This window comes from Furipterus horrens, unplaced genomic scaffold (genome assembly GCF_987537825.1).
Source record: "Furipterus horrens unplaced genomic scaffold, mFurHor1.1.pri manual_scaffold_5, whole genome shotgun sequence".
NCBI lineage: Eukaryota > Metazoa > Chordata > Mammalia > Chiroptera > Furipteridae > Furipterus > Furipterus horrens.
In genome coordinates this window covers 107,512,836-107,539,192 of record NW_028327175.1, presented here as the reverse complement: position 1 = coordinate 107,539,192, position 26,357 = coordinate 107,512,836, and the positions used below count along the sequence as shown (strand labels likewise).

Here is a 26,357-nt window from a genome sequence, read left to right as displayed (position 1 = left end):
TCCCACTTCTCTCCTGTCCTCCTTTCATTCCACAAGTGTCGCTCCGCTCTCGCCGGCGCACTTGGCTAGCGGAAGAGGTGAGAGGGATCCCGCGAGCAGGCACCGGGCGGCGAGTCCGGAGCCACCCGCCGAAGAGTAGCGCCGACAGACCGACTCTCCTTTGGTCTCCCGCCCCCGCCTCGCCTTGTAGCCAGCTGGACCTGCACCCCGGGCTTGCCCCCACTCATCCTCTCCCCCGCCCAGCCCCGCGCGCTCCTCCCCGGCCAGCCCCTCGGCGCGCGGCGCGCTGGAGGCGAACGCGGGCTGAGCCGAGCGCTGTGGCCGCAGACCACCGAGCGCCCCGTGCCGCTCCCTGCATGTGCGGCCCGCGGCGGCTCGCAGCCCCCGGCAGCAGCCTCGGCAGCTTCAGCCGCGTTTCGAGAGGCGGCTGCAGAGGCTCCAGCGGCGGCCGAGCGGCCGAGCCCGGGCTGGGAGACACGATGCGCCGCGTCCTCCGGCTGCTGCTCGGCTGCTTTCTCACCGAGCTCTGCGCCCGCCTGTGCCGGGCGCAGGAGCGAGCGGGGCACGAGCAGCTGGCGCAGCTGGGCGGCGTGGTGGTGCTGACGGGGGACAACCGCTCCGGGGCTGCCTCCGGGGAGGCCGGCGAGGGCGCGGGGTTCTCGGACGCACCCCCGACCCGGGCGCCCACGCCGGACTTCTGCCGGGGCTACTTCGATGTCATGGGCCAGTGGGACCCGCCGTTCAACTGCAGCTCCGGCGACTTCATCTTCTGCTGCGGGACTTGTGGCTTCCGGTTCTGCTGCACGTTTAAGAAGCGGCGACTGAACCAGAGCACCTGCACCAACTACGACACGCCACTCTGGCTGAACACGGGCAAGCCTCCCGCGCGCAAGGACGACCCCCTGCACGACCCCACCAAGGACAAGACCAACCTGATCGTTTACATCATCTGCGGGGTGGTGGCGGTCATGGTGCTCGTAGGCATCTTCACCAAACTGGGACTGGAGAAAGCACACCGGCCCCAAAGGGAGCACATGTCCAGGTGGGCTGCCTACCCCCTCATTCTCCCTCGCAGGGCGCTGCTCTCCCTACTCCCCCCTTCTCCACCATCCCCAGGCAATGGCGTTCCCCCACCCAAGTCTCTCTGCCGGGGGATGTCATCTGGAAGCCAACTTCGGTTCGAAGAGGGGGCGCTGGGCTCTGCACAGGTGTGGGTATGAGTGTGTGTGCGGGCACGGGGCGGGGGGGGGGGTGTTTCTCCCTTCTCTTGCCCTCTTGCCGTTCCCCCTCCCCACGCCGAAGACTGAAGCAGACTTGAGGCACGCAGCTGGAAGCCCGTGGCCCCGAAGTATTGGGTTTTAGGGAGGGGTCGACCCCTCGGATTCCAGATAGTAGCCTAGGTTAACAGGGACCGACGGGCGAGCCAGAAAGGGAAGAGGGTGTGTGTGAGTCCCAGCGCGCGTGTGTGATGGATGGAGGGAGGGAAAGGAGTGAGTGTGTGCCGCCCGCAACTCGTACGGCTTGCGGAAAGAAGGCGAGGGAGGTGGAGAGCCAAGGGAGGGCGAGAACAAAAGCCTGTTTGGGGCGGCCGCCCAGCTTTCTCTGAGCTGCTTGGTCCTTGGAATCAGGAACTCAGCTGCCTCTGTCCCCCCAGCTTGCACCCCTCCCCCCGCCACCAACTCCCTCACTCCTCTCCTCTGTCAACCACCTCTCCCTGCGCCCCTTGCCCGAGCTGGCAAAGACTTCAAAGGCTTGAGCCCTGGCCCTGGCCCTGGCCCTGGCCCAGCGTGCTGCCAGCCGTCCCCTCGCCCCAGCCAGACACCCTGATTCGTCAACTTTTCCCTTTGCCTCATTCATTATGCAAGTCCCAGCACGAGGAAGTGGCAGCAGATGGAAGAAAGCATTTGGGGATTAATGGAGCTATTTGCCTTTTGCTTTTTTTTTTTCTTTTTCTTTAAGTGTCTAAATTAATTCGCACAACCCAGTAACTTTGGAGGTGAGGACACAGCGAAGAGGACGCAGCCTCCTACCCGGGAAGGGCCAGGGGCTGGTGTGAGGTCCGGGCTGGTGGGGTTGAAGAGCGACAGGCGACTTGCGAACTGCTGGATGGCTGGGGCGCACGCTTTATCCTCTTCTTGAGTACCGGTAACGGAGTTGCCATGTGTCCCCCCTACACACACGTGCGCGCGCACACCTCACACCTCCGCCGGGGACCTGTGTGTGTGCGTGCGTGTGTATGTACGCGCTCTGGGAGCCTGTCTAAAAAATCTGAACAAAGAGCTCCAGCAAAAATAGTCGAAGGTACATCACCACCGCACTAGTAATTATTTTCTATTTATACGCAGAGTATCGATGATTTTTTTTCTTCCAGAGGGGAGGGCTTTTTTGGGGGGGAGAGAGGTGAAGAAGTTCCTCTCGGTCTGGGTCAGCATGGAGGTGTGGGTGATGGTGAGGTCTGGAAGCACTGAAGTGAGCTCCTAGGGCATACAGCGCTGGCCACGCCCACCTTCTGCAACCCGCGAGGTGCCAGGTCGCCAATGCCCCTGGGAGTGGTTTCACTTCTCCGCAGTGCCTGCCATCGCAATGGATCCCCGGGGTCTGTGTTAAGCTGAGGATGAGATACTGGAGCAGGACTTCGGTAGCCCAGCCGATGTAGTCTTGGTAGGGAGAGATTCTCCCGGGGATAGGTAGGCTGCCATGCAGATTGGGGTTAATTCCTCCGCTGAAACCTTCACCGAGCACTTCCCTTGCAAACCAAGGCTTAAAGGAGCCCTCCTCAGTGTTGGGGTTTCGGTGAGAGGGGTTGCTGGAGAGGGAGCAGGGAGGAGGAAAAGTGGGAGAACTAACCTTTGGGCACCGATGGGAGAAAGTGATGATTCAGGCCCTCCTTGATCTGGGTATTCCTGTTGATACAGCACTCCACCAGGTACTTAGGGCCCAGCAGGGATTCAAGTTTCTGGTCCTGTCCCCTTACAGCTCTGTTACTGGCAAAAAAGAATCACTCCAGTTCAGCAGGTTGCTGCTACATTCTGCAGGTACCAGGAAAGGTCTGCTGGGAGGTCCTCTGCAATAGTTTCAACACAGGCTCTCCTTGTGCACATTTTGGGCATTCCAGAATGGAGTGCAAGTGCATGCACCTGGGAAGAAAGGAGAGAGAGAGAGAGAGTGTGTGTGTGTGTGTGTGTGTGTGTGTGTTTTCCTGGCAGCCTCCTAGGTATGGTTTTCAACCCTGGCTGCTATTTAGGATCACTGATAATGCTATGGAAAAAAAAAGAAAAAATCCACACTCTGGACCTCACCCTAGATTATTTAACTCAAAATCTTTAGGGGGAAGGGCCTGAATTTCTGTACATTTGTAAAACTCTCCAGGCGTTACAATGTTCAGTCAATCAGTGCTAAGGAAAAGGAAATACCATTTACTCAGCACAGTTCTGGGTGTCAGGCACAGCACTAGAGTGTGTGTGTGTGTGTGTGTGTGTGTGTGTAAACATTCTCTCTTTTACTTCTCATAACTACCCTGGGAGGCAGGTGCTATTTTAATTCTCACTTACAAGGCTGGGTGGCTTGCCCAAGGTCACAAAGAAAATTGTGCAATATCTAGTTCCTTGGTTTCTACTGTGTCTGGGACAATGTTTCAGATGGAGTGAGCATCAGAGTTTGGGGGAGCTTCCTCAAATGCATGTTCTTGAGTTCTATCTAGAGAGATTCTGAATCAAGAGGTCTGGGATGGACCCCCCAATCTGCATGCAACAAACTCCCTGAGTGGCTGCTGATAACGGCCCACACTTTGAGAAAGGCGGTTCTTAGGTTTGGGATATTTTATAGGGCTGCGGGGTGGATGAATCAATCCAAGGTGACTCTCTCATGTGCCTTCTGTTGCTTGTTTTCTGCACTTATGTAGCCTTGGTGTTTATTTCTGTGGTGCTGGGGCTGCCCCAAGGCCCCACCAGATGCATCTTGGGCTGCTTATACAGGAAATCATTTTTAGTCCCAGCCATAGCAATGGACTCATTAGTCTGCAGGGGCTCAGGGATGCTTGGGTGTGGCCAACACTCCAAGTCTGGCATCAGAGGCTATCAGGTAGCTTCCAGGTGAAATTACTGGGCTGGCCACAGCCTCTTAATTGGTTTTGTCTTAGGCTGTGAGGGTCACTGAGATGGGGGGTTTGTTCTCATCTTATTTGAAAGCACCTCCCCTTCAAAGACTTAAAACACATTGCGGCTCCCAAGTCACAAACTGCTCCTGGTGACCAGTGCATGTGTGTTTTTTATTTCCCAGAAGAGGCCTCTGTGATGTCAGTTTTTAGTCTTGAGCATATCACCTGCTTCCTTCCGGGCTGATTAGGGCTGAAAGCAGGAGAAAAATAGTAATTTAAGGAGAGGGGCCTTGCACTTGATACTGTAAGAATTGTACAGATGCTCATTCAGCAGCTGTAGCAGCAGCTACTTTCAACCACTGCTTATTGGGAAAAGTGACTGGAAATGGCCAGCTATAGTTAGCCAACCATGAAGGCGTGTTTTGTTTGGTCTGCAAGGTATTTCTAATAGACATATAGTTTTATTTTTAAGTTTTTCTTATTTTTTTTCTTGTGAAACATGTTAAACAAACAAAAACTTGAAAGAATAATCAAAATGAACTTTAGTAGATTCTTTGTCTAGACCAGGGTTTATCACTTTCTGCACAGTTGACATTTGGGACTTGATAATTCTTTGTTGTGGGGCCTGTTCTGTGTGCTGTGGGATGTTCCACAGCATCCTTGGACTCTACCCACTAGATGCCAGTAGTGCCCACCCCACAACCCAGTCATGACAGTAAAAAATGTCCTCAGGCACAGCCAAATGTCATGTAGGGGCAGAAGCATCCCTAGCTTAGAACTACTAACCTAGATTGAACGGTTTTCAGTATTTTGTCATATTTGCTTTATTGCTGTGTTTTTTCTCTCTCTCTCTCTCTCCAAATATTCCTTTCTTCTTCTCTCTCTCTCAGGTCTTACTTTTTTCCTTTGTTTTATGGCTAAAGCATTTGAAAATAAGTTGCAGACATGGCACTTTGTCCCTAAATATCAGCATAGATCGTCTAAGAACAAGGGCATTCTCCCACATAACACAATTCTGGTATCACATCCAAGAAAAACAACAACAACAAAATCCATAATACCATCAAATATACAATCATATTAAATTTTTCCCAGTCATAGAAGAAAAATGTCTTAGAAGTTTGGTGTTTCAAACCAGGATCCAGTCAAGGCTCATTGCATCTCACTGTGAAATCTCTGTGGTCTCTGTTATATGGGGTGTTTTAAAACCAACTCAGAACCAATTGCCAATGTTTAAAACCTGGGTGATTTCCACACAGAAATCCAGATTTCTGATTTCTCTTCAGAAATCAGTAGGTCTGGCAACACTGGATGTGCACTTTCACATGGCAGCTATTGGTTGCTGCTGAGTGGTGCCTGTCCCATTTAGGATGCTTTCAGATTTACCTCAGTGGCCACCTCACCCAATTCACTTAGTGATGTGACCTGCAGTCCCTGGAGAGGCAGACAGGCTGATCTTAACAGCATGGGCTCAAGTCAGATGGCCCAGATTCAATCCCAGCTCAGCCACTCACTAGCTATGTGACCTTGGGAAAGTTACTTGACCTCTGAGTCTCAGATTTTTGACTGTAAAATGAGATAATGATGATCTCTATGCCATAGATTTGTGTGAGGATTCATTGAGACGGAACCTGGAAAGCTCTTAGCACAGGGCCTGTCATATGGTCACTGTTCAGTGACTGTTCCCGTTTTATCATCAACCTTATTAAGAACTGTTATTTAAAAAAAATTTTTTTTTTTTTTTTTTACCTCTTGTCTACTGAAGGGGTATGTTGTAGTCTGGAACTCAATTCTAGCCTTCGCTCTGTTTTATATATTTAGCATGGGACATTGGCCAAGTCTCGTAACTTCTCCAGACTTGCATTTAATCTTAGCAGGAGGAGGCAAGTTCAGAATAGGAGAGAAGATCCACATATGACTACAAAAATGCATTGCAAATTGTTGACATAGGTAATGTTGAAGAACGTTTGCTATTTTGAAGAACGTGGTTTTGCTATTTTGCCATGAGCTTGTATGTAAATTCTCATTTTATTTCATGTCGCTCTTCAGAGAGGTAGGCTCTATGACAGTCTGCCTTTGAAGAGGTACAGATTGCTTTCCATGAGGTTTGAACAAGCCCCTGGTGAGTGGAGGGGTTGGCTTGGACTTCAAACTCAAACAGTGTGTAGGTCCTTCACCACTAGGCTGCACTGCCTTACAGCATAAACATGTAAGACTCCAGGCTTCTCAGATCACAGAGATGTGCTTGATGCCCTGCAAATGCCAACACATGTATCTGAGTCAGTTCAAGGAGCCACTGTAAGATCAAGACTAGCAATGTGTTCTGTGTCTGCCCTTCGCAGGGCCAGCCATTTTGCAGGAGGCACTGATGGAAAATGACCTTGGGGTCAGGAACATGTATTTGAACTTCTCTATACCTGAAACCTGTAGGGAACACATGGCATTATTTTGCCCACCTTCAAACAGAATCAGACATCCAAGTGGCAAATTACATAGCACAGTGTCCTGTGTGTATTTCAAACATGCTTCAGAAGAGCTGGAGTCTTTTGCAAACAAATGGCATCAAGCGGTAAATGTCTCTTCTTCCCTTGATTTTTCTCTCTTCTTCCAACATTCCCTTCTTCCTACTTTTGTGGTTATCCTATAGCTTCAGCCAGCTCTGCAGACCAGAGAAGGCCATGCATACATAACTGTTGGTCATGGAAAAGTCTCCTAGTTATTTTTCCTTGCAGGATGTGGTTGCTTCTTTTTGAGCACTAAGCCCTTGTATTTTAGGAAATTGCCTTCATTAGGGTATAGTTTACCCAAGAAAATGCACACATTGTAAGTGAATGGTTTGATGAACCTTGAAAATGTCTACAGCATGTAACCACTACTACAGAAAGTGATCTCATGCCCATGGCTCTTGCATTCTTGGAAAATAAATGATGCTTCTGGGGTAGGAGGAAATGCTCAGGAAGTCTATTCAGGTGTTTAAGAGTCAGAACATAATTTAGACTCTGGACCCTCCAGGATGCTTTGAAGCAAGAAGCTGGGACTCTGAGCTCTGTTCAGAAGGATTGGGGCCCTTTATTTGCTCACAGAAATTGGAAAGAAAGGGATGCAGGCTTTCTTCTTTTGTTCCCTAATTAGGCCGAGCTCATTGCCACCTTGGAGCTGATTGTGTTGGCTTCACTCAAATTCTCATCTGTTGGACTTCAGGAGGCTGCCCCCTCCTTATCATTCAGGTCTCAGCTCAAATGTCACCTCTGAGAAGCTGTCCCCAACCACCTAGGCTTAGTTACTCTTGTCCCTTGCTCCCTCCTCCCTATCACTCAGTGTTATTTGCTTCATTTCACGTTATCGTCTAAAATTAACTTACTAATTTACTGTTTTACTAGTTTATTACCTGTCTTCTTCCATTACTGTCCACAGTAAGGACTGCAAGGACATTGACGGTCTTTTCCACTGTTCCATTCTGAGTGCCTAGAACAGTATCCAGCACATAGCAGTTCTGGTTTCTAACATCCTGGTTTACATGACATAAGAAAGTACCTTCCCATTCATTTATTCATTTGCTCATTCATATATTCAATAGGTATTTATTAAGTACCGATGGTATACACAGCACTGTGCTGAGAGCTATTTATAGAATAGTTAATATAGACACAATCCCTGCCCCAACAGAGCTAACAGTCAAATGGTGGGGGAGACAGATAACACAGAAATCTATAGACAAATTGATACTGACTTGAACCTTATGAAATTGCCGATATTCAATCAGCTTTGACCTAAAAAATGGCAATATTTCAACATAACCAGGCTGTAGTAGTTTCTTCCACATGGTACCTGCATTAGTCAGGGTTTTCCAGAGAAACAGGACCTATTATAGATCTATATAAAGAGATTTCTTATATGGAACTGCCATTGACAAGTCCAAAATCTGCCGAATCAAGGTCCCAAGCGGTTTGAGTTTAAAAGCCAGAAGGCTGCTATAGTCATAGCAAGAGTCTGTGTCTGAATATGAAGGTTATCAGGTAGGAACATTCTCTTTTACTCAGGAGGGTCAGTCTTTTGTTCTGTTCATGCCTTCAAGATTGGGTAAGGCCCACCTACATTATGGGGCAGTCTGCTTGACTCAGTCTATCAATTTAAATATTAATCTCATCCAAAGGCATACTCTCAGACATGTCCAGAATAATGTTTGACCAAATATTTGGGCACCCTGTGGTCTAGTCAAATTGACAGATACAATTTACCATCAGAATACGTTTAGGATCTTGCTACTCAGAGAGTTGCCTGTGGATCACCTGGGGGCTTGAGGAGACCTTCAGGTCCTGCCTCAGACTTACTAAAACAGAATCTGCATTTTAACTAGATCTGTAGGTAGTGCTAATGCACGTTAAAGTTTGAGAAGCACCCAAACTATATACCACAAAGAAATGCCAAATGTCTGGGCATCTGGCTTGCAGCACATGGTTGGTTCTTTCCATTGTCTAATTCATTACATTTTCTGACATCCCTATTTGTAACATGTTTTTTAGTATACATCCCAATAGGCACATTTGTTTTACTGGTGAGACTATATATGCATACCAGTGAACAATTATTAGGTACATTATAAAGCATGCATAAGGACAGAAATTTAAAACTGAGCTGAAGGTGAAATACTTTTAAATTTGTCACTCATCATTATGACTTTACACAATCATTAGCTACAATCAAAGCATGAATGAAGTTGGTCATTAATAAATAAGTCCACAGTTCGATTATTTCTCATGAGAGTTTTGATTATTTTGGATTGACTTCATTTGATCTGAATAGACATCATTATTTTAACCCTGTGAGAAGCTGTTGGATAGACGGTAAGAGTCAACTCTATTGTTTTCTTTGGTTTGCTTTATCAGCATTTTTTTCAGGCTTCGGTTTAGTGAGGCCTGGATGGTTAGCTTAGTTAAAACTAGGTAATTCATCTGCATATAGCCTTTTGGTGCATACACAACTGCAGTGTGGGCATTCCAACTGAGGGCACCAACATCAACAGACATATTAAATTGCTTCCTCATTTTTAATAACTAAAGACCGTATACAGAAAGAAGTTCTCATACTTCCCTACCCCATGCCAGATCATACTCTGTAGTCCTTGGAGTGAGTGAACCACACCTTGCAAACTCCTTGTCCAGAATATGGAGTCTCTAAGAATCCTCTGCTGCATGCTCTGAGAGGGGCTACCGTTGGCTTTGGGGCTGGGTTTTCATGAATGTTGGCATTCAGGAGAGTCCGAGGGGATCCGCAGATGGCAGTGCTGACCAAGTTCATGGTATCTGACGTGATTACTTACTTTACTCTCTCCTTGAAAGCTTGAGTACTTTGGAATTTTGGAGGGACTGTTTAGAGCATCTGATGAAAGTCATGGTTTCTTGTTTGAGAAAAATGCACACCTAAAATGTCCATTCAACTTCAGAGGTGTTCAGAATTCCCCTGAAGTTCGTGATGAAAAACCTGTTTAGAAGTGAAAAGGGCAAATTAGGTTTGGGAGGCATCTACTCTTTGTTTCAAATGTTCCCACCCTGCAGCCCCATTCAGTTTCATACTTTTGTTATTGCACAGAGGTGAGAAGGGGCCTGAACTCTCATTTCTAAGACACTCAGCTTTGCATCCCAGTCCTCTGATGATTAGCTATGTTACCTTAGGCAGTTCTTCACTCTCTAAAATGGGTATGATAATTCTCACCTTGTAACACACTCCTTGCTTTCACCTTTCAGCTTTGTTGACCTTGTTTGTTCCTCAGATATTTGAACTCTTTCCTGCTGTAGGGCCTTTGCACTTGCTGTTTTCTCTGTCTGGGATGTTCTTTCCATTACCTTTTTGTGACCAACTCCTTCTCACCATTCAAAGCTCAACTCAAATGTCACCTCCTCAAAAAGATTTTTCCTGATCATCCCATCTCTCTCTCTCTCCCTCTGTTTATTTAAATTTAGAAAAAAAATGCACACTTCAGTGGTGTTTAGTATATGCACAAAGTTGAGCAACCATCACTACTATCTAATCCAGAACATTCTCATCACCCTAAAAAGAAACCTTTCACTTATCAGCAGTCACTTCCCATGTCCTATAAAAATCCATCAGCCTATCCTGGCCAGATGGGCCAATTGGTTGAAGTGTCGTCCTGAACACCACAAGGTTTCAACTCCATTCCCAGTCAGGGCACGTACCTAGGTTACGGGTTTGATCCCTGGTTGGGGTGTGTATGGGAAGCACTTGATGTATCTTTCTCCCTCACGTTGATGTTTCTCTGTCTCTTCCCCTCTCTAAAATTAATAAACATATCTGTGGGTGAGGAATAAAAAAAAATTCACCAACTTATCCATTTTAATTTGTACAACTCAGTGTTTTTTTGTATATCACTGTCACAACTATCTAATTCCAGAACATTTCCATTTACACTAAACAGTCACTCCCCAGTCCCCCCTCGGCCTCTGGCAATCTACTAATCTACTGTCTGTCTCTAGGTTTGCCTATTCTGAACATTCATATAAATGAACTCATACGGTATGTAGCATTTTGTGCCTGGCTTCTCTCACTGAGCATAGTGTTTCCAAGCTTCACTCATGTTGCAGATATCAGTATTTCATTTCTTTTTATGGCTGAATAATATTTGATTCCATATAACCCATTGTGGTTATTCATTCATCAGTTGATTTGGATTGTTTCTGCTTTTGTGCTATTGTGAATAATACTGCCCTGCACCAGTCTCTCTCGATCATGTTACACTTGTATTTACTTAATTTTTGCAGTCCTTGTCTATTTATTTAACGTACGTATTTTTTATCCTTTCCCCTAGAAAATAAGCACCATGAAGGCAGTGATCTTGCCCACCTTGTATATTGCTGTATACTCATGGCCTTGAATAATGCCTGGCACATAGTAGGAAATAAATGTTGGGTGAATGAATGAATGAATGAATGGGAATTATTGTTATTGTCTTGTCTCTTAGACTCAGTCTTTCCCTCTAATTCCTGTGGGACTCTTGCCGTGTTGACCTGTGTCTCTCCCACATCTGACTCTTCACCAGTTGTGGTTCTTAGCCCATTGTCTCATTGCCCCAGGATTCACCATTTCCTCAAGATCAGGCCTCTCTACCCTAATCTAGTCTCAAACTTGACTGTGCAGCAGACTCCCATGGAGGGCCTGTGAATACACAGATAGCTGAGCTCAACCCTGGAGGTTCTGAGTCAGTAGGTTTGGGTACATCTGAAAATTTGCATTTTAAAAGTTCCAAGGTGATGCTCTTGCTGTTGATTGGCAGACCACTGTTTGGGAGTCTCTACTAAGGTGGGGTAACTTTCAGCAGACAAGCTGGGCCCACTGAATTCATAGGTGGTATATGTGGGCCTCACTGAAACAGCTCATCTTCCTTCTCTGTCTCCCTTGATTTTGACTCAGAGGATTCTAGTTAGTTAAGAACATCTGGATAGATCATAAAACAAGGCAGTATCACTTGTGGGTGAGCACTCTGGAGAAGCTCTCCCTAGTCCAAGAGGGGCATGTATGTGAATGTTGTTTATAGAGGCAAGGGCTTGGGGACCCCCAGGGAGTCCATGATCAGGAAAATGGATAAGCAGGACTGATATTCTGCTGGTTTTCAATGAAACAATGATGTTTAAAGCTGGCATCCATTCTGATTGTTTAGTTCCCCTGCCAGGCTAGTTGTTGTCTATTGAGTCTATTATTCCTGCAGTCAGTAAACTATGGCAGCTGCATATGCTGTAATGCTGCAAGTTTGTAAAACTTGCATACACATACAACTACAGATATATAATATTATATTTATCTTTTGAGGATATTCATATATCTAAATAAACACATGATTGAAGATTAATAAAGAGAAAAAAGTGTGTTGTTGAGGTCCGGCCTTAGGTATGATATTTGTTTGACAGTTGTCTGCTCTGTGTATATGCAAATGCTGAGCTTCTTTCCTAAGCTTCCATTTAATTGTGAAGATTACTGTTTCAGGTTGAATCATGACCCCCTACAAAGAGAGCAAAGTCCTAACACCCCTGGTCCTCTGAATGTGATCAGATGTAGTCAGTTAAGATGAGGTCATACTGGAGTAGGGTGGGCCCCTAATTCAATATGACTGGTGTTTTAAAAAATGCTCATTGAAGACAGAGGCACAGGGAGAATGCTCTTTAAGGGTAGAGGCAGAGATTGGGGGGAATGCAGCTCCCAGCAAACCACTGGAAGCTAGGAAGAGGCAAGAACACCTATAAGTTTCAGACAGAGCACTGCCCCGCTAACATCTTGATCTTGGACTTATAGCCTCCAGAACTGTGAGACAATACATTTCTGCTGTTTTAAGACACTTAGTTTGTGGCACTTCGTTACGGCAGCCCTAAGAAACTAATACAGTCACTTTAACACCCCTTCAACTTGCTTCCTTATTTATAAAGTAATAGTGATAAGAATATTGACCCTTGGGTGAGTGTCGAGGTGATTAAATATAATGATAAATGGAAGGCAGCTAGAACACTGCTGGTGCCCCAGGTTCTGTGCTTTCCCTCCATCTTCAGCTACTGATTAAGAGAAGCTCCAGTCTGGAGTGTGTAATGATCACACCACATCCTCCATACCTACAGGAAGCCCCCAACACATGGTGCACAGGGCTGTGAACACAGTGACTCTTGTTCAAATCCTTGTACTACAACTTGCTGGCTGTGTGACCTTGAGCAGGTTAATTCACCTCTCTGACCTTTTGTTTACTTATCTGCAAAGAAGGAGTAATAATCCTTATAAGGTGTTTATAGGCTGCTTAGTTCAGTTAAGGCACATAAGATGATTAGCATAGTACCTGGCTTATGGTAAGTATACTCAATATTTCTTACTAATACTGGGCCATTACTGTACATGAAGTATTCATATCTAGAATTAAATATAAGGGAGGACTAACTATGGGGTGCAGACACATTACATATACTCATCATTTAGTCCTCTCAACAACTCTATGAATGAGCTAATACTGCTATTACACAGTTTTGTGGGAAGCATGTGAACTTTTCTGCATGAAGTCCTTATGTAACCTCTGATTGCACTGCTCTTATTACTTGTGCCCTCCCCCTCACTGTCCCTAAGGAGAATGTTGGCTCCATGCAGTATGGGGTCTTATCTTTTGTTTACAAGCACAGTGCTCAGAGCACAGCAGGTGCCAATCATTGTGTTTTGAATGAACAGATTTAAATTCTTTTTTCTTTTAGGGCCCTTGCAGATGTCATGAGGCCGCAGGGTCACTGCAACACTGACCACATGGAGAGAGACCTCAACATTGTGGTCCATGTGCAGCATTATGAGAACATGGATACCAGAACCCCCATAAATAACCTTCGTAAGTAGAGCTGTGTGATTCATTTCCAGTCTCATGTGATGACCAAGGCAGTGGTCGTACTTCCAGATCTCCTGGTGTGTGTTTGGGCCTATTAAGAGCTTCTCTCTGTAGACTAGTTAGAAGTTTTATTTCATTTCTGCTGGATGAAGCTGCATTTGGTATCATTAGCGTTTACTTGGTTTGTTTCTCTGTGAAAGGGTGATTCACTTGGTTCATTTCTCAGGATTGGTTCTTCTGTTAACTAATAGACCACTTGGTTGGTTCATCTTGGTTGGGTACTTAATGAACCAATGGATTACTTGGTTGGTTTGTCTTAGATAGTTAATCTCTTAGCCAATGACCCATTTTGCTGGTTCATCTTGATTGGGTAATTGGTTAACCAACGTTCTATTTGCTTATTTGTCTGCCTCCTGAGGTAGACCAGTTGTGGCTTTTATGTTTTATACTGTTTTCAGTGGACAGATACTAGCTCAGAAGAATTAGATCTATTTTTCATAAAACTAGGGTTTTATAAAAATAATCCACAAACGACTTATGTATGCATGCACATGTGCATGCTCCCACACCTTGGTGTGTTACGAGTGTGGTTATGTTGTGTTGGGGTGTGTATGCATGATTCAACAATAGCAAATTCCATTCTGCTGTTCTTTCATGAAAAAAAAAAGCTACATTTGTTTTTGTGTTTCATTCTTTAACTGATGGAGCTACTTGGGGATCTTGGTATGCTCCTAAATATTTTATTTCCTTTCAAAGGTCTGTATATACAACATACATTATAGATTTGTTACATTGACTAATTAGAGTGGGGAAAAACAAGATGGTTTAATTTTTGACAATAGTGTACTACTGTGGTTATTGCTAGCAATTATGTTTACGAGTAACCCCCATATTAAAGTAATGGAGAGGGTTTGGTTTAAAATAACAAAAGCCAGACAATTTAAAGGATGCATTTAGTTGAAGCTGGAGGTTCTTAAAAACAGAAAAAGTTCTGGCATTGAACGTTTTATAGTCTGGGTTGCCATTGCTGAAGATCTACTAGGAGTTACATTGACGTTTTATTTGTTGAATCATAATTTTGGACTCTTTGGTTACAAATTTTTATGCTTGATGGGTAGAGGAATATGTCTGTGGAATTTGACATAGTGATGTGAATCCTCTGATACTGCATGGTGATAATTTTTCATGGCCTTGGAAATGGTACAGTCTGTTCACAAAGTCAATGTTTACATGATTTGAAAATGGGTACCAAATAGAATGTCTTAGGTTTCATTGTTTTAGATAATTCAACATTATTTATTTATGAACCAGGTCATAAAATGGTATGAGAAAAGCCACATTTTACAGCAGTATACACCAGCAATTGGAGGTTTTATGACCACATCTCACAGCCATAAAAGATATGCTATATTGTACCAAATCTGACATGGCAGTTGCTGTGTCCAGTCCAGGCTTCGATGGAAGTGAGAGCATTCTCTTTTAGATGGCACTGGGAAGTTAAAACCTATGTGTACATGGATCCTAAACATCATAAGTGGGCAAAGGTGATCATGGAGTAGACTAAGCTGAAACGGTGCTGAGTCCCTGGCTATAAAAGGTGACTGTTAACAAGTTTCTCATATGATGTTTCAATCAAATGGAGTAACAAACTTATTAAGGTCATCTAGGTTTCATCATTCCATTAGGTGAAGGGCAGGATACACTAATGAATCTTAATAAGGGACTTAAAAAAATTGTACTGAAGCAAATGACTGCTTAGAAATGGGATTCTAGGCACTGAGTAATTCATAAATCTCTTGTGACAGACTAACTTGGTTTACTTATCATTCTCGCTTTTAGTCTGTATTTGTGTCTCAGTAATCAGTGATCTTTTATACCAAGAAAAGAAATGTGTCTTGTAATGTTCTACAGGATGGAACCTAAGGGAGAGTTTCAGGTGTAATGCCACAAACACTGCATTCTCATAAGAATTACCACAGATATTAATTTCATATAATCCTGCTAGGTTGATGCAATTCTTATTTCCTAGAATCCCTAGGAATATTTGGAAAATAAGACACGTACAGCTTTTCCATAGATTTGCATTAATAAGTTTAATTTATGTAACTAATTCAGTAGTTGGTAGTAATGACAGATTTTCCTGTAATGACATTATCCTTTTATTGATTTGTAGGAGCCATTTATACATTATAAACACAGAGAAAAATTTGCATCTTCAGAAAAAAGAAAGATTTTGGAGTTCATTAAGAGGACAGGACTAGGTGATTTATATTTATCAGCTCTTAGGGGTTCAAGAAGCCATCCAGTCACCAGAGCTCACTGACCAATAAAGAACCAGGAGAGAAGGAATGTATTCTGATAACTGGAAATCCAAACTAGAATATGCTTATTGAATAAGAAAGTCTTTTATGAACGTTATAGAAGCTACAAATATTTACTATCACAAAAAATGGAAAAAAGATATGTCTGCTTGTGACATGCCAAGAAGGAGGCGTATCATGCTATTTTCAAGGTGTTCTTCACTTAACATCCAAGTTATCAGATTTGACTGGGAACTCAATAGTCCCATCTTAAATATCATCTTCATTTCTGTTCAGTGACCCACTCGACATTGCTTTAAGAGAATATGTAATCATCTCCATCTATTTCTCTCTCCTCATCTTCTTCATACTAATGCTAGTTCATGTTCTGATCTTCCCCTTGTGCTTGGGACAAATGCTAAGAGAATGAAAAGTCAGCGTAGAAGCCTGGATATTTAGAAGCGGGGAGTGGAGAAGGGCTATAGGGAGGAGAAAGCTTCAATTTGGGGACATTTTTACCAACCTTTCTTTATAAATTTCCTATAGTTGATATTTCCTGTGATAGAGAGGACTTGCCTCTCTATCTGAAGATGGATTTTTCTTCAGTTGAGGCTGTTCATGTTCTTTCCAGGCATTCAGTGATATTGCCTAAAAATATTTAGTCTGATAATCAAAAGGGCTTCGACCTCTTTGATTAACAGGATGTAGATTCAGATGAGATAGTGATTTTCTGCAAATGCTCCTTGACTCCTGTATAATTATAGCTTGCTTTTGAAGGCACATTCTGTCCTCAGTGCTATGAATGTACTCTGTCACCCCCACCCCAGACTCCCTGACTGCCAATGATACCCTCACCCCTTTTGGGAATGCAGAGTAAATACAGGTTCCCGTTAGTCTTAAGGATGGGAGATGTGAGTGAAAGACCATGGATACAAGAATACAACCTGGACCAATGTTTCTCAACTCCTTTGTGTTCAGCACACTTTTTTTAAAAAATAAAAGTTTAATTTCGAAATAATTTTGTATTTACAGAAAAGATGCAAAGAGAGTACACAGAGTTCTGTATACTCCTCACCCACTCTCTCCCAGTGTGAATATCTTACATTACTGTGGTGCACTTGTGAAAACTAAAAAATCAACATCAGTACATTATTTTTAGCTAGACTGGAGATACTTGAATTTCACTAGTTTCTTCACTAATGTCTTTTTGCTGTTCCAGGATCTGATCCAGCATACTACATTATATTTAGTACAGAAAATTGGTAGTAGAATTTTCATTGTGCTGAATTGTTTAATGATATAGTAAAAACTAGAAACAATACTAAATAAGGCAGCAGCAATTACAAAGCCTTTATTGTCACAGTATAAAAGAAATGTCTCCCAGTGTCTATAAAAACATCCATATAAAATTATTCATCTGGTCAGTGTTGGAAGAGAACCCATTGCTGTCCTGAGTGTGTTCCCACATATATACTCATGCAACAGGTTCCATTCAAACATATGACCCTTCTTTGAAGTAGTGTTGATGTTACACTGTGTGCTTTACAGCATAATCTGAGCAAGTGAGGTCTCTCCCAAACTGAGGAGGTTGCTGACTTGATATTTTAGGACACAGAATCCATCAGAAAGACCTGGCAACGATTTCAGCCTCACTCAGTTTCTACTCCCCCAGGACCATCCCCAAGTGGATCTATAAGGAATCAGATGAAAAGCAGGCCAGTTTAAGTCTCTGAAAATGTTGTACCATTCATATCTAGGGCCGGATGGATGTCCATTTATTTGTCTGTATATGCCAAGGCACTCAGATATCTTATACTTGACTTTTGGAGATACTGGTAGGGATATTTTAAAATATGTTTTTAAAAGTGTGGGGGGCTTTCTTAATCAGGGAAGGCAGAAGGGTAAATATAGATATAAAAATATAAAAGAGTAAAAATTATGTAAGATAGTGTAATATTAACAGTAACTTAGCATTTTAAACCCCCAACACATTGAATCTTCAAAACCGTATTAAGTTAGTACTATTATTTTTACCATCATAAGGATGGGAAACTGAGAGTTAGGTGGCTTGTCCAAAGTTCATACAGCTACCAAATGGTGAAGCTACGATTTAAGCAGAGGAGGTAAGACCCGAAGGTCGGTGTTTGTAACCACTGTAGTACATGACTTTTCCTTGTGGTACAGGTGTTTGCAGAATGAGAAAGTCTTCCCCCAGGAGTTGAAGTTGTTAAAGGATATGTTAAGTGAACCAAAAGATCTATTGGCACTCTAGGAAAGAGAGTTGTTTCCAAAATATACTCCAGGGTACTTACTGTCTTCTGATGAGTACTCTCTTAGGAGAAATGATAACTAACATTTATTGAGCATTTGCTACTTGCCAGGCATCATGTGTTAAAATTTTGAATGTATTAGCTTATTTCATACTCAAAACAACTCTCAAACAGCTTGGCTCATTTCTGCCACAGGGCCTTTGCACTTGCTGTGCTGCTTCCTGCAGCACACTGCTCCCAGGCCTCTCCCCTTCATGGCTTAACCCCACTGTTGCCTCATTGGAGAGGACTTCCTTGTCTGCCTCTAGGCTCCAAGTCACCTACTGTTTCCTATGTCGCATTGTTTTCTTCATAACTTTTGTTCTCTCTAAACTTGTCACATTTGTTATTTATGCCTCTTCCACTACAGTGTAAACTCAGTGGGAGCAAATACTTTGCATTACCCCAGCAGCTCAGCTGTCTCATTCTACAATGGCATAGCTTCATCTAGAAATTTCTTAACTCTGCTATCTATATTGCTGAATGCTCTACCCACTTTATGAAAAGGAATTACTTTGTGGAAGCTTTCTCGTTTCCATGATATGATTTACATATGGGAGTCTATGGTATTTTCCCTGTTATTTGGACACTAAATCAAACCACTCAAATCTGGTAATAATTACCATCATCCCATGGCAATTCATAGTGTTTTTAAGTCTCACTTTTCATATGTTATCTTTAATCTTGACAATAGTTTTGTACAGTAATTCTTAATTCACTCATTTTATAGGTGATTAACACTAATTTACTCACTCTTGGCTCAGTGGATTGAGCGTCGGCCTGCGAGCTAAGTGTCGCTGGTTCGATCTTCCAGTCAGGGCACATCAGAGAAGGAAAACTCTGACTCCAAAAAACCTCCGCTGCCTTGCGGCATACCTCTTCAGGGGAAAGGCTAAGGGAGTAAACCCCGACAGAAAATCCGGAGCCGGAGTCCCTAAGGCGGTTTGACGTTGTAGTCAACACCGGCAACTCCTGCGGCGCACCTGAAGCCAAGCTGTATTGACTCCGTCTTTCCCTTGGACCCTTCAGCTGCGAAGAGAGGGGGGGGTCTGCTGCATGGGCAACAGCAGACCCTCCATATCACCCCGCCCAGGCTCTGTAGCTTCAGCTTCACTGGAGAGGACACTCCAGCGTCATCGCAAGATGTCGATTCAGCACGGGAGGAGACAGATACCGTGTCACTCCCGAGTCGGACTGCACAATCATTCTCGGCGGTGCAGATAGACTCTTAAGAAGCTACACCATCGTCTCTCGAGATGGACGGCTGCCGACGACCCCAGCAGCACCCCCTGCCACAGGAAATGGGCTGGCTCATGGCAACAGTTCCATAAATTTTTGTCCAACAGATGAAAAAGCCTGTGAAAGAGGTATTATTATTCCTGTTTTATAAAGGTGAAAACCGAGATTTATGGAAATTAAGGAATTCGTTTAACATGATGACTGAGATTTACTTTAGAAATCTCTAGGAAATATAAAAATTGTGGGGATGGTAGATGAAGCAAAATGAGGAAAATAGTATTGCAGCTGGGTGACCAAATAGAATTATTCTGTTCCATGTTTGTGTATATTTGAAAATACTCACAATAAAATAAAAGATTGAAGAACTTGTTCATGACATCATAGTTGATAGAGGAGTCAGGGTTCAAACCCAGGTCTGTCTCACCCCAGAACCTAGATGCACATGGGCTATCTTCTGGTGAACAGCCAGGCTCAGGAAGGGTGGGAATGAGGACCACTTCAGGAACTGCAGTAGGTAGAGTGGGAAAAGACAGCATCACTCTCTTTTCTGTCCTTAATTTGCTCAAGCACCATGTCCTTTTTTAGTTCACGTGATTCAGAGAGAGAAAATGTGGTTGGTTTCTGATTAGCTAAGGGCCTGGCTTCCTCTGGATCAGCTGTGTGACCATGTTCAGTCAGTTGGGTGGAGTGCAGTCCTCTCAGGGCTGCAGTGGGGAAGGTTCTCCCAGAAGGTCTTGCTTGAGAAGCAGGGTGGGAACAGAGATTGCATTTGTTTTATTTACTCCTGTATCTCCAGTGCCTAGATATTACAATGCTCAATAGGTATGTATTGAATGAACGAATGCATGCATGCATGCATGCATGAATCTCTAGCCCAAGTTCCATAATAAGCCTGGTGGAACTCATTAGCAGGACCTTGGGATTTTGAGCCTTGAGGGAACTTGACTAATTGTAACTCATGTAAGGCTTTAACTCTCTCCTCTGAAGCCTCAGCATCCAATGCTCTTGTTTCTGAAACCAAAACATTTTTCCATAGTTGGGCAGGTTAGCTGTTCCATCTGAAGATCTGTAATGGTTTTTGGCCCACAGGTCAGTAAATTTTAAGGTAAATAAGAGTTAGTGGGTGGGTATGTATTGGGTCAGCTAACTACATTTGTAGGTTCAGTGCAGTTGCCTGAATTGACTTTGGGTGCTTTTTGATCAAGAGCTCTGGTTTTCTCTTGAAGTATCCAGTTATAGGTGTGTCTGTAACATGTGGACAGTGTTCGCTAAGCATGTCTAAGATGTCTCTGGGAGAGTGCAGCACGGGTGTGGGGGATATGGACGTAGGAGGCAGACATAACTGGACTGGGTATGTGCTCTACCACCTGTAAGCTGCACAATCGTGAAAAATTAATTCTCTGAACCTGTTTCCCATTCTATAAAAGAGGTAAAATATTATTTCCCTTACAATTTTGCTGTGAAAATTAAATGAACAAACATGTAGAAAGACCTAAGCATAATGCCTGGTAACAAATGTTGGTGGTTATAGTTATTATTTTTGGAATGAGTGAACATTAGTGCTAACGTGACCTGTCCACCAGGGGACAGTGACACACGTCAGCATGAATTCACTGTGCAGTTGTCTTCACAATGAAAATGTTTTTACTCTTTGTGCCAGCTGATAACACAATTTGTGTGTGTGGTGTGTGTATTTGTTACTACTAATGTTTTTGATGCAAATGAGATCTGAAGAAACTGTCAATTCTTTCCCAGGGAAATAGCTCTAATGGAGCAGCTGTCCCATTCTTAGCCATTTGTTCCTCTCATCTGTTTTTCTTTTATTCCCATTAAAAGCCCATGAGCTTTTGTTCTGCTAGGAATATTGATTTTAATATTTTATTTACCCTGGCAGACCAGGCCAACAGGAATCTGTATGGCTTCTATGGCCTCTTACATGTCTTGTATTTCTACCCAGAAAATGAGTTGTGTCTGTGTGTGTGTGTCTGTGTGTGTGTGTGTGTGTGTGTGTGTGTGTACATGCAAACAACAGAAATAGAGCCCTTAAAAGAAAAAAGATCACCACTTTCCATAAGTCATCTCCAGGGCTCTTTTCAAAAATTGTTACTAATGCTGGCCACATGGCATTGCCTAATTAGATTTGCATTGCCTTTCCAAAGTGCTTGCAACCAGCTGTAGGACTATTTGTAAAGAAAGCCTAAGTGCTCATCACAGTGTCTGGTTTACTTAAAAAAGATGCCAAGTTCTGTTCCTTCTACATCAGGGAAAGCCTATCCTTGGATAGAGTTCTTTTAGGAGAGCACTTTTATTTATATTTCAGGTTAAATGATGTAACATGCCTATAATGTGATTGGCACTTAGTGTGGATAAAACAAGAGTAATAAATAAAACAGAATAACATTTTCCTGCACATCCCTCATGCATGCATTTTTACTTTTCACAACTCCATGAAATAATTGAAATAGGTATTTGCACCCACATGTTATGTTTAGATGAGGAAACTCTGGCTCAGAGAGTTTAAGTGACTTGCCCAAGGTCACAGAGGTGTTTGATAAAGAGTTCAGACGCTTTCTGGCTTTGAAACTTGTACCCTATTCACGACCTTTCTCACGCCTTTCCCAAGGACCTGTACTGGGTGATGTACCAGATTATGCCTCTTCTTCTTATCATTTATTGATTTCCACTAACAATTACTGCATTAGATTATACTCATCTTTGAAAATAGGCTGACTGAGATAAACTCACAATTTCTGTCCTGAAGGACTCAGATTTTAGCTAATTATTTGCTTTCTTGTCAATAATTTTTCCATTTAATCAATCAGCATTCAACTGATATCTATTAACATCTTGCTATGTGTCAGGAAAAGTGCAAGGACTTGGAGGTATAAAGATGAATGGGACAAAGATAGGAAATATCCTCTTGGATATTCTGATATATCAGGGAGTGGAAGAGTAAACAGGTGATTGTAGAACCAGCAGGATAGGAATAAGCACAGGATGCTATGGCAGCATGCAAGAGGCTTCCTCAAAACACCTGAGGCTGAAGAAGAGGAAAGAGAGATTAGAATAGATTTTCCTTAGAAATTGATATTTTGTTCTGGAAGGGAAATACTCCCCAATAACTTTCAAGGATCTGAGTGAAAGAAAGCAGAAAATTATCATGTTCTGACTTTTCTCATCTTTGGTAGAAGGGAGAACAATCAGTCTTAGACTATGTATTGATCTCTCTTGCAGATCTAATTAGTGTTACACAAGTTGTATAAAGGGAAAAGAAGCCTTCTGTTTGGTTAAGATCACTCTGCTTTTGGTAGGAAAATAAAAATGCCATGTCTGACCTGGGAAGATCAAAACTTCAGGGTCAGCTATCATGTATTGAATACTGTTTCTTTCCAGAGAACTCTTTTATTTAGTTAGCATGCTGTTCTTCAAGATTAGTGTTGAAATTTTTTCTTTTAAAAATAATAGACAATATAAAATTAAACAACATAGTTTAATACTGTAACACATATATTAAAATAATTTATAATAAGGTTTGAGGAAACTGCCTAAAAAATCCCAATACAAATTCTCAATAAAATTAATTACAAGTTGAAAAAAGGAAATCCCATTACATTAGTTTGAGAATGCTGTTAATGAAACTAAGTGTAATCATACTCTAAATATTTCATTAAATGGAGACTTAAACTCATTAATTTAGGTATTATGCCTGGAGTTGTGTTTGCATGACTGCCATGCTCAAAGAAGAGCCTGTATTTTATTTATTTAAATTCAGCCATTTTTCCAGGGATATGGACCTGCACCTGGAAGATCTGTGGTGCTGAATCATTCCCTGACAGTGCTTACTCAGTTTGAACTAGTAAGAAAAATTTATCTCCTCCGCCCATCCCATCCCTTGCTTAAAGGAGGGACGAGTGGGACAACCGTAATAGAATAACAATAAAAAATGATAAAAAAGAAAAGTTTATCTCATAAAATTTTGGAGCTGAAAGGAACTTTGGGAAGCATCCTGCCTTTGGTTTACCACCTTTTGGTTTCAAAGATGATTAAAGGTAAAAAAGTAATTGAAAAACTGGGGGAAAACATAGTGTGCTAACTTGAAAGCAAGGTAATTATGTAAAAAGTAACTACTAAATATTATTACCATCATTTCATAAATGATATGTACATTTTAACACCAAATATTAATAAAATATAATTCCTAAGTAAAATGAAACTAGACCTTCATGAAAAACTCATTTGACCATTTCTTTTTTTTTTAAGTTTATGTTTTGGCTTCCAATCAGTGGAAAATGAGAACGTGGATTTCACTTTTGGTAATCACTGAGCATTTCTTAAATAGTTTGGTCATTGAATGAGTATTTATTAGGCAACAACTACGTGCTAGGGGTACAAAGATTAGCAATCTGTGTGTGTATATGTATGTATATATGTGTACATGACTTCATAGAGGTTATAGTCAGTCCATTCTGTGCATTGTACAAATAATAAAACTGTGATCCAGGAGAGTATATGGTTCTCTTAAAGTTACCCAACCATGAAACTTGTCAGATTAATATTGTTTTAAAAATATTATTGAATATTTAGGGCACAATTACTGATCACAAATGCCTTTTCTCTTGGCTGTTCTCTGAAATGGACTTCAGGATATCAAAGAAGGGGTAGACTTCATAGCTACTGGTGCAGCACTGCTTTAGTCTGATGCCTCGCTGATTATCCAAAGGAAGCCCTTTGGAATATTCAGATATTCTTGGCATTTTAACAAAGCCTTGAGTTTCCTAAAGCCCATGAATCAGAAATTGTGCGAGGACGTAATGTGGTATTTGATTTCCTTTATTAGTAGTAACAAGGAATGGAGAAAGTATCTCATTCTTCAGAGGCATTATTTGAAAAGTTTTAGTGCATCTATTCAAAGTCAAAGAAGATCATCAATCAAACAGTTCTTTGTTATCAAAAACATTGTATGTTTTAAAAAATTGTTTCTTATGAACATTTTTGTTCTCTAATTAACTTAGAGATGGCTAGGTTAATATTCTGGTACTGCTTCTTTAAAACATTCATTTATTATTATTTTAATTAAATGAGTATTGTATCCATACACATAATTATAAAAATCTTCACATAAAATGGTACTGAAAATCTTGCTCCTGTCATTGATGATGACCTCTTTATAGATACAGATATGATCTTCAGTTGTATCATTATTAACCCTATGTAAATTAGAACATTTCATTTATTTCAACATGAACTAGGTTCATAACTTCGTTGTTGAACTGTTGTAGAGAAAAATCACTTACTGCTAGGGTTGTTAGGAAGATAGGATGTGCACATGGAGCTGCTGGAGGTCATCTCACTACCAAAAAGAGAACCTGCCATGAAATAAAGACATTGCTGAGAAAGGCAGAAGGGAGAGGTGGAGTGAATTTAGTTCTGATGGTATTGTTTGAATTCCTGGATCCAGTCATATCTGAAGCCATAGGTTTTTCAGCACCATAAGAAAATGAATTTCTGGGGAATCAAAGGTGGTGGCAGAGTAGATGGAAGCTCTTTTCACCTCCTCTTAGGGCCAAACTTGAATCAAAACTAAAATATATAGAGCAATCAACCTGAATGAGAAACTAAAGACTGGGTGAAGAGAAGTCTTATAACCAAGGATTTACAGAAGAAGCCACATCCAGAATGGTAAGACGGGCAGAGGTGTGAAAAGGGCTGGCTTCGCTCCCATAGGCAGTGGCTAAGATTCTAGAGGTATATCTCAGCTGCAGAGGTTCTCTCTGAGATGAGTGATCCCCAGCAGAGAGCACCAGAACTGGCAAAAGGCACACGTATACCATCTGGCTATGAAAATTGGCAGAGTTCTATACACCAGGGAAAGATAGGAGTCTGTTAGAGACATAGGCACCCTCTTAAAGAGTCAATGCACAAAATCTCATCTGCAGCCATTCATCCTGGGCTCTGGCAGAGAGAGGGTGGAGTGGATTAGATTTGTGTGAGGAGAGACCGGGGTTTGGGCTCTGGTGAGAAAGTTGAAGAGACAGCTGCCAGGATCCCTTTGCTAAGTCACTCTCCTGGACTGCAGACACCATCTTTCTTGAGTGGAGCACTACCCTTTATATAGCATCAGCCTGGGGGAGCGCAGTAGCCCTATCCTCTGGACTTCCTTGTGCCCTGCTGAGGAGTGAGCTGCTAGGGCTGGGGATGTAGAGGTTGTGGCAGACTCAGGGGGTGTCAATGTCTGAGCTGTGTGGCTTTCGGCTGGGGGCATTCCTCCCACTTTTCTTCAAACCTCCCCCTTCATGAGGTATTTGCTAGCTCCATTTTGTGGGCTCCTGGTGCCCACCCTTTCTATTCCCGGTGGCTTCACCCTGATGGTGTCTGGGCAGATTCTGGGACAAACCAAGTTGTGTGGCTCAGGAGCAGGGGCCACTTTCCTCACCTTGGGCACAGGAACCTTGAGCCTGTAACAGTTTCACCTATAACATGGAGATAATTTTTTTTAATATGATTTATTGATTATGCTGTTACAGTTGTCCCAATTTCTTTTCCCTTTGTTCCCCTCCACCCAGTGGCCCCCCTCCCTCCAGTTGTTCCCCCCCCCCCCCCCCCCCCGCTTAGTCCATGTGGCCAAGGCAGCAGCTAGTTGGGCACCAGTCCGGTGTGGAAGTGGCAGAGGTGCCTGGAAAAAGGGCGAGTGCTGGGCAGGCAGCATTGTTCCCTCTCGGACCCCTCCCCCACATACAGCGCCACAATGTGGTGGAACAGGTCACCCTGTATGGAGGAATCCCTAAGGCTCCGCCCCTTACAACATAACAGGAGTGACAGCTCTACCTGGGACATGAAAGCAAACAAGCACAGGAGCCTGTCAGAGTGAGGAGACAGAGAAGTATGGCCCAAATGGGAAACGGATCAAGGTTCCAGTGGGAGAACTAAGAGACAAGGAGATAGCCAACTTAAAAGATGAGGAGATAGACAACCTAACAGTTGCAGAATTCCAAACACTGGTGATAAAGATGCTCACAGGCTTGACAGATATGCTTGAGTATGGCAAACACATAAGA

At 42.8% G+C, this 26,357-nt stretch overlaps 1 protein-coding gene across 2 annotated transcripts in view; it reads left to right on the top strand.

Moving 5' to 3' along the window:
• Positions 1–356: 356 nt before the first annotated feature.
• The window catches only part of SHISA9 (shisa family member 9), a 281,819-nt gene continuing 255,818 nt past the window's right edge, over positions 357–26,357 (top strand). For both annotated transcript variants that reach the window (XM_090279144.1, XM_090279143.1), the window contains exons 1-2: positions 357–1,042; positions 13,330–13,457. In XM_090279144.1, the coding sequence (XP_090135270.1) occupies positions 357–1,042; positions 13,330–13,457 (814 nt within the window). The remainder of the gene's footprint in view (positions 1,043–13,329; positions 13,458–26,357) is intronic.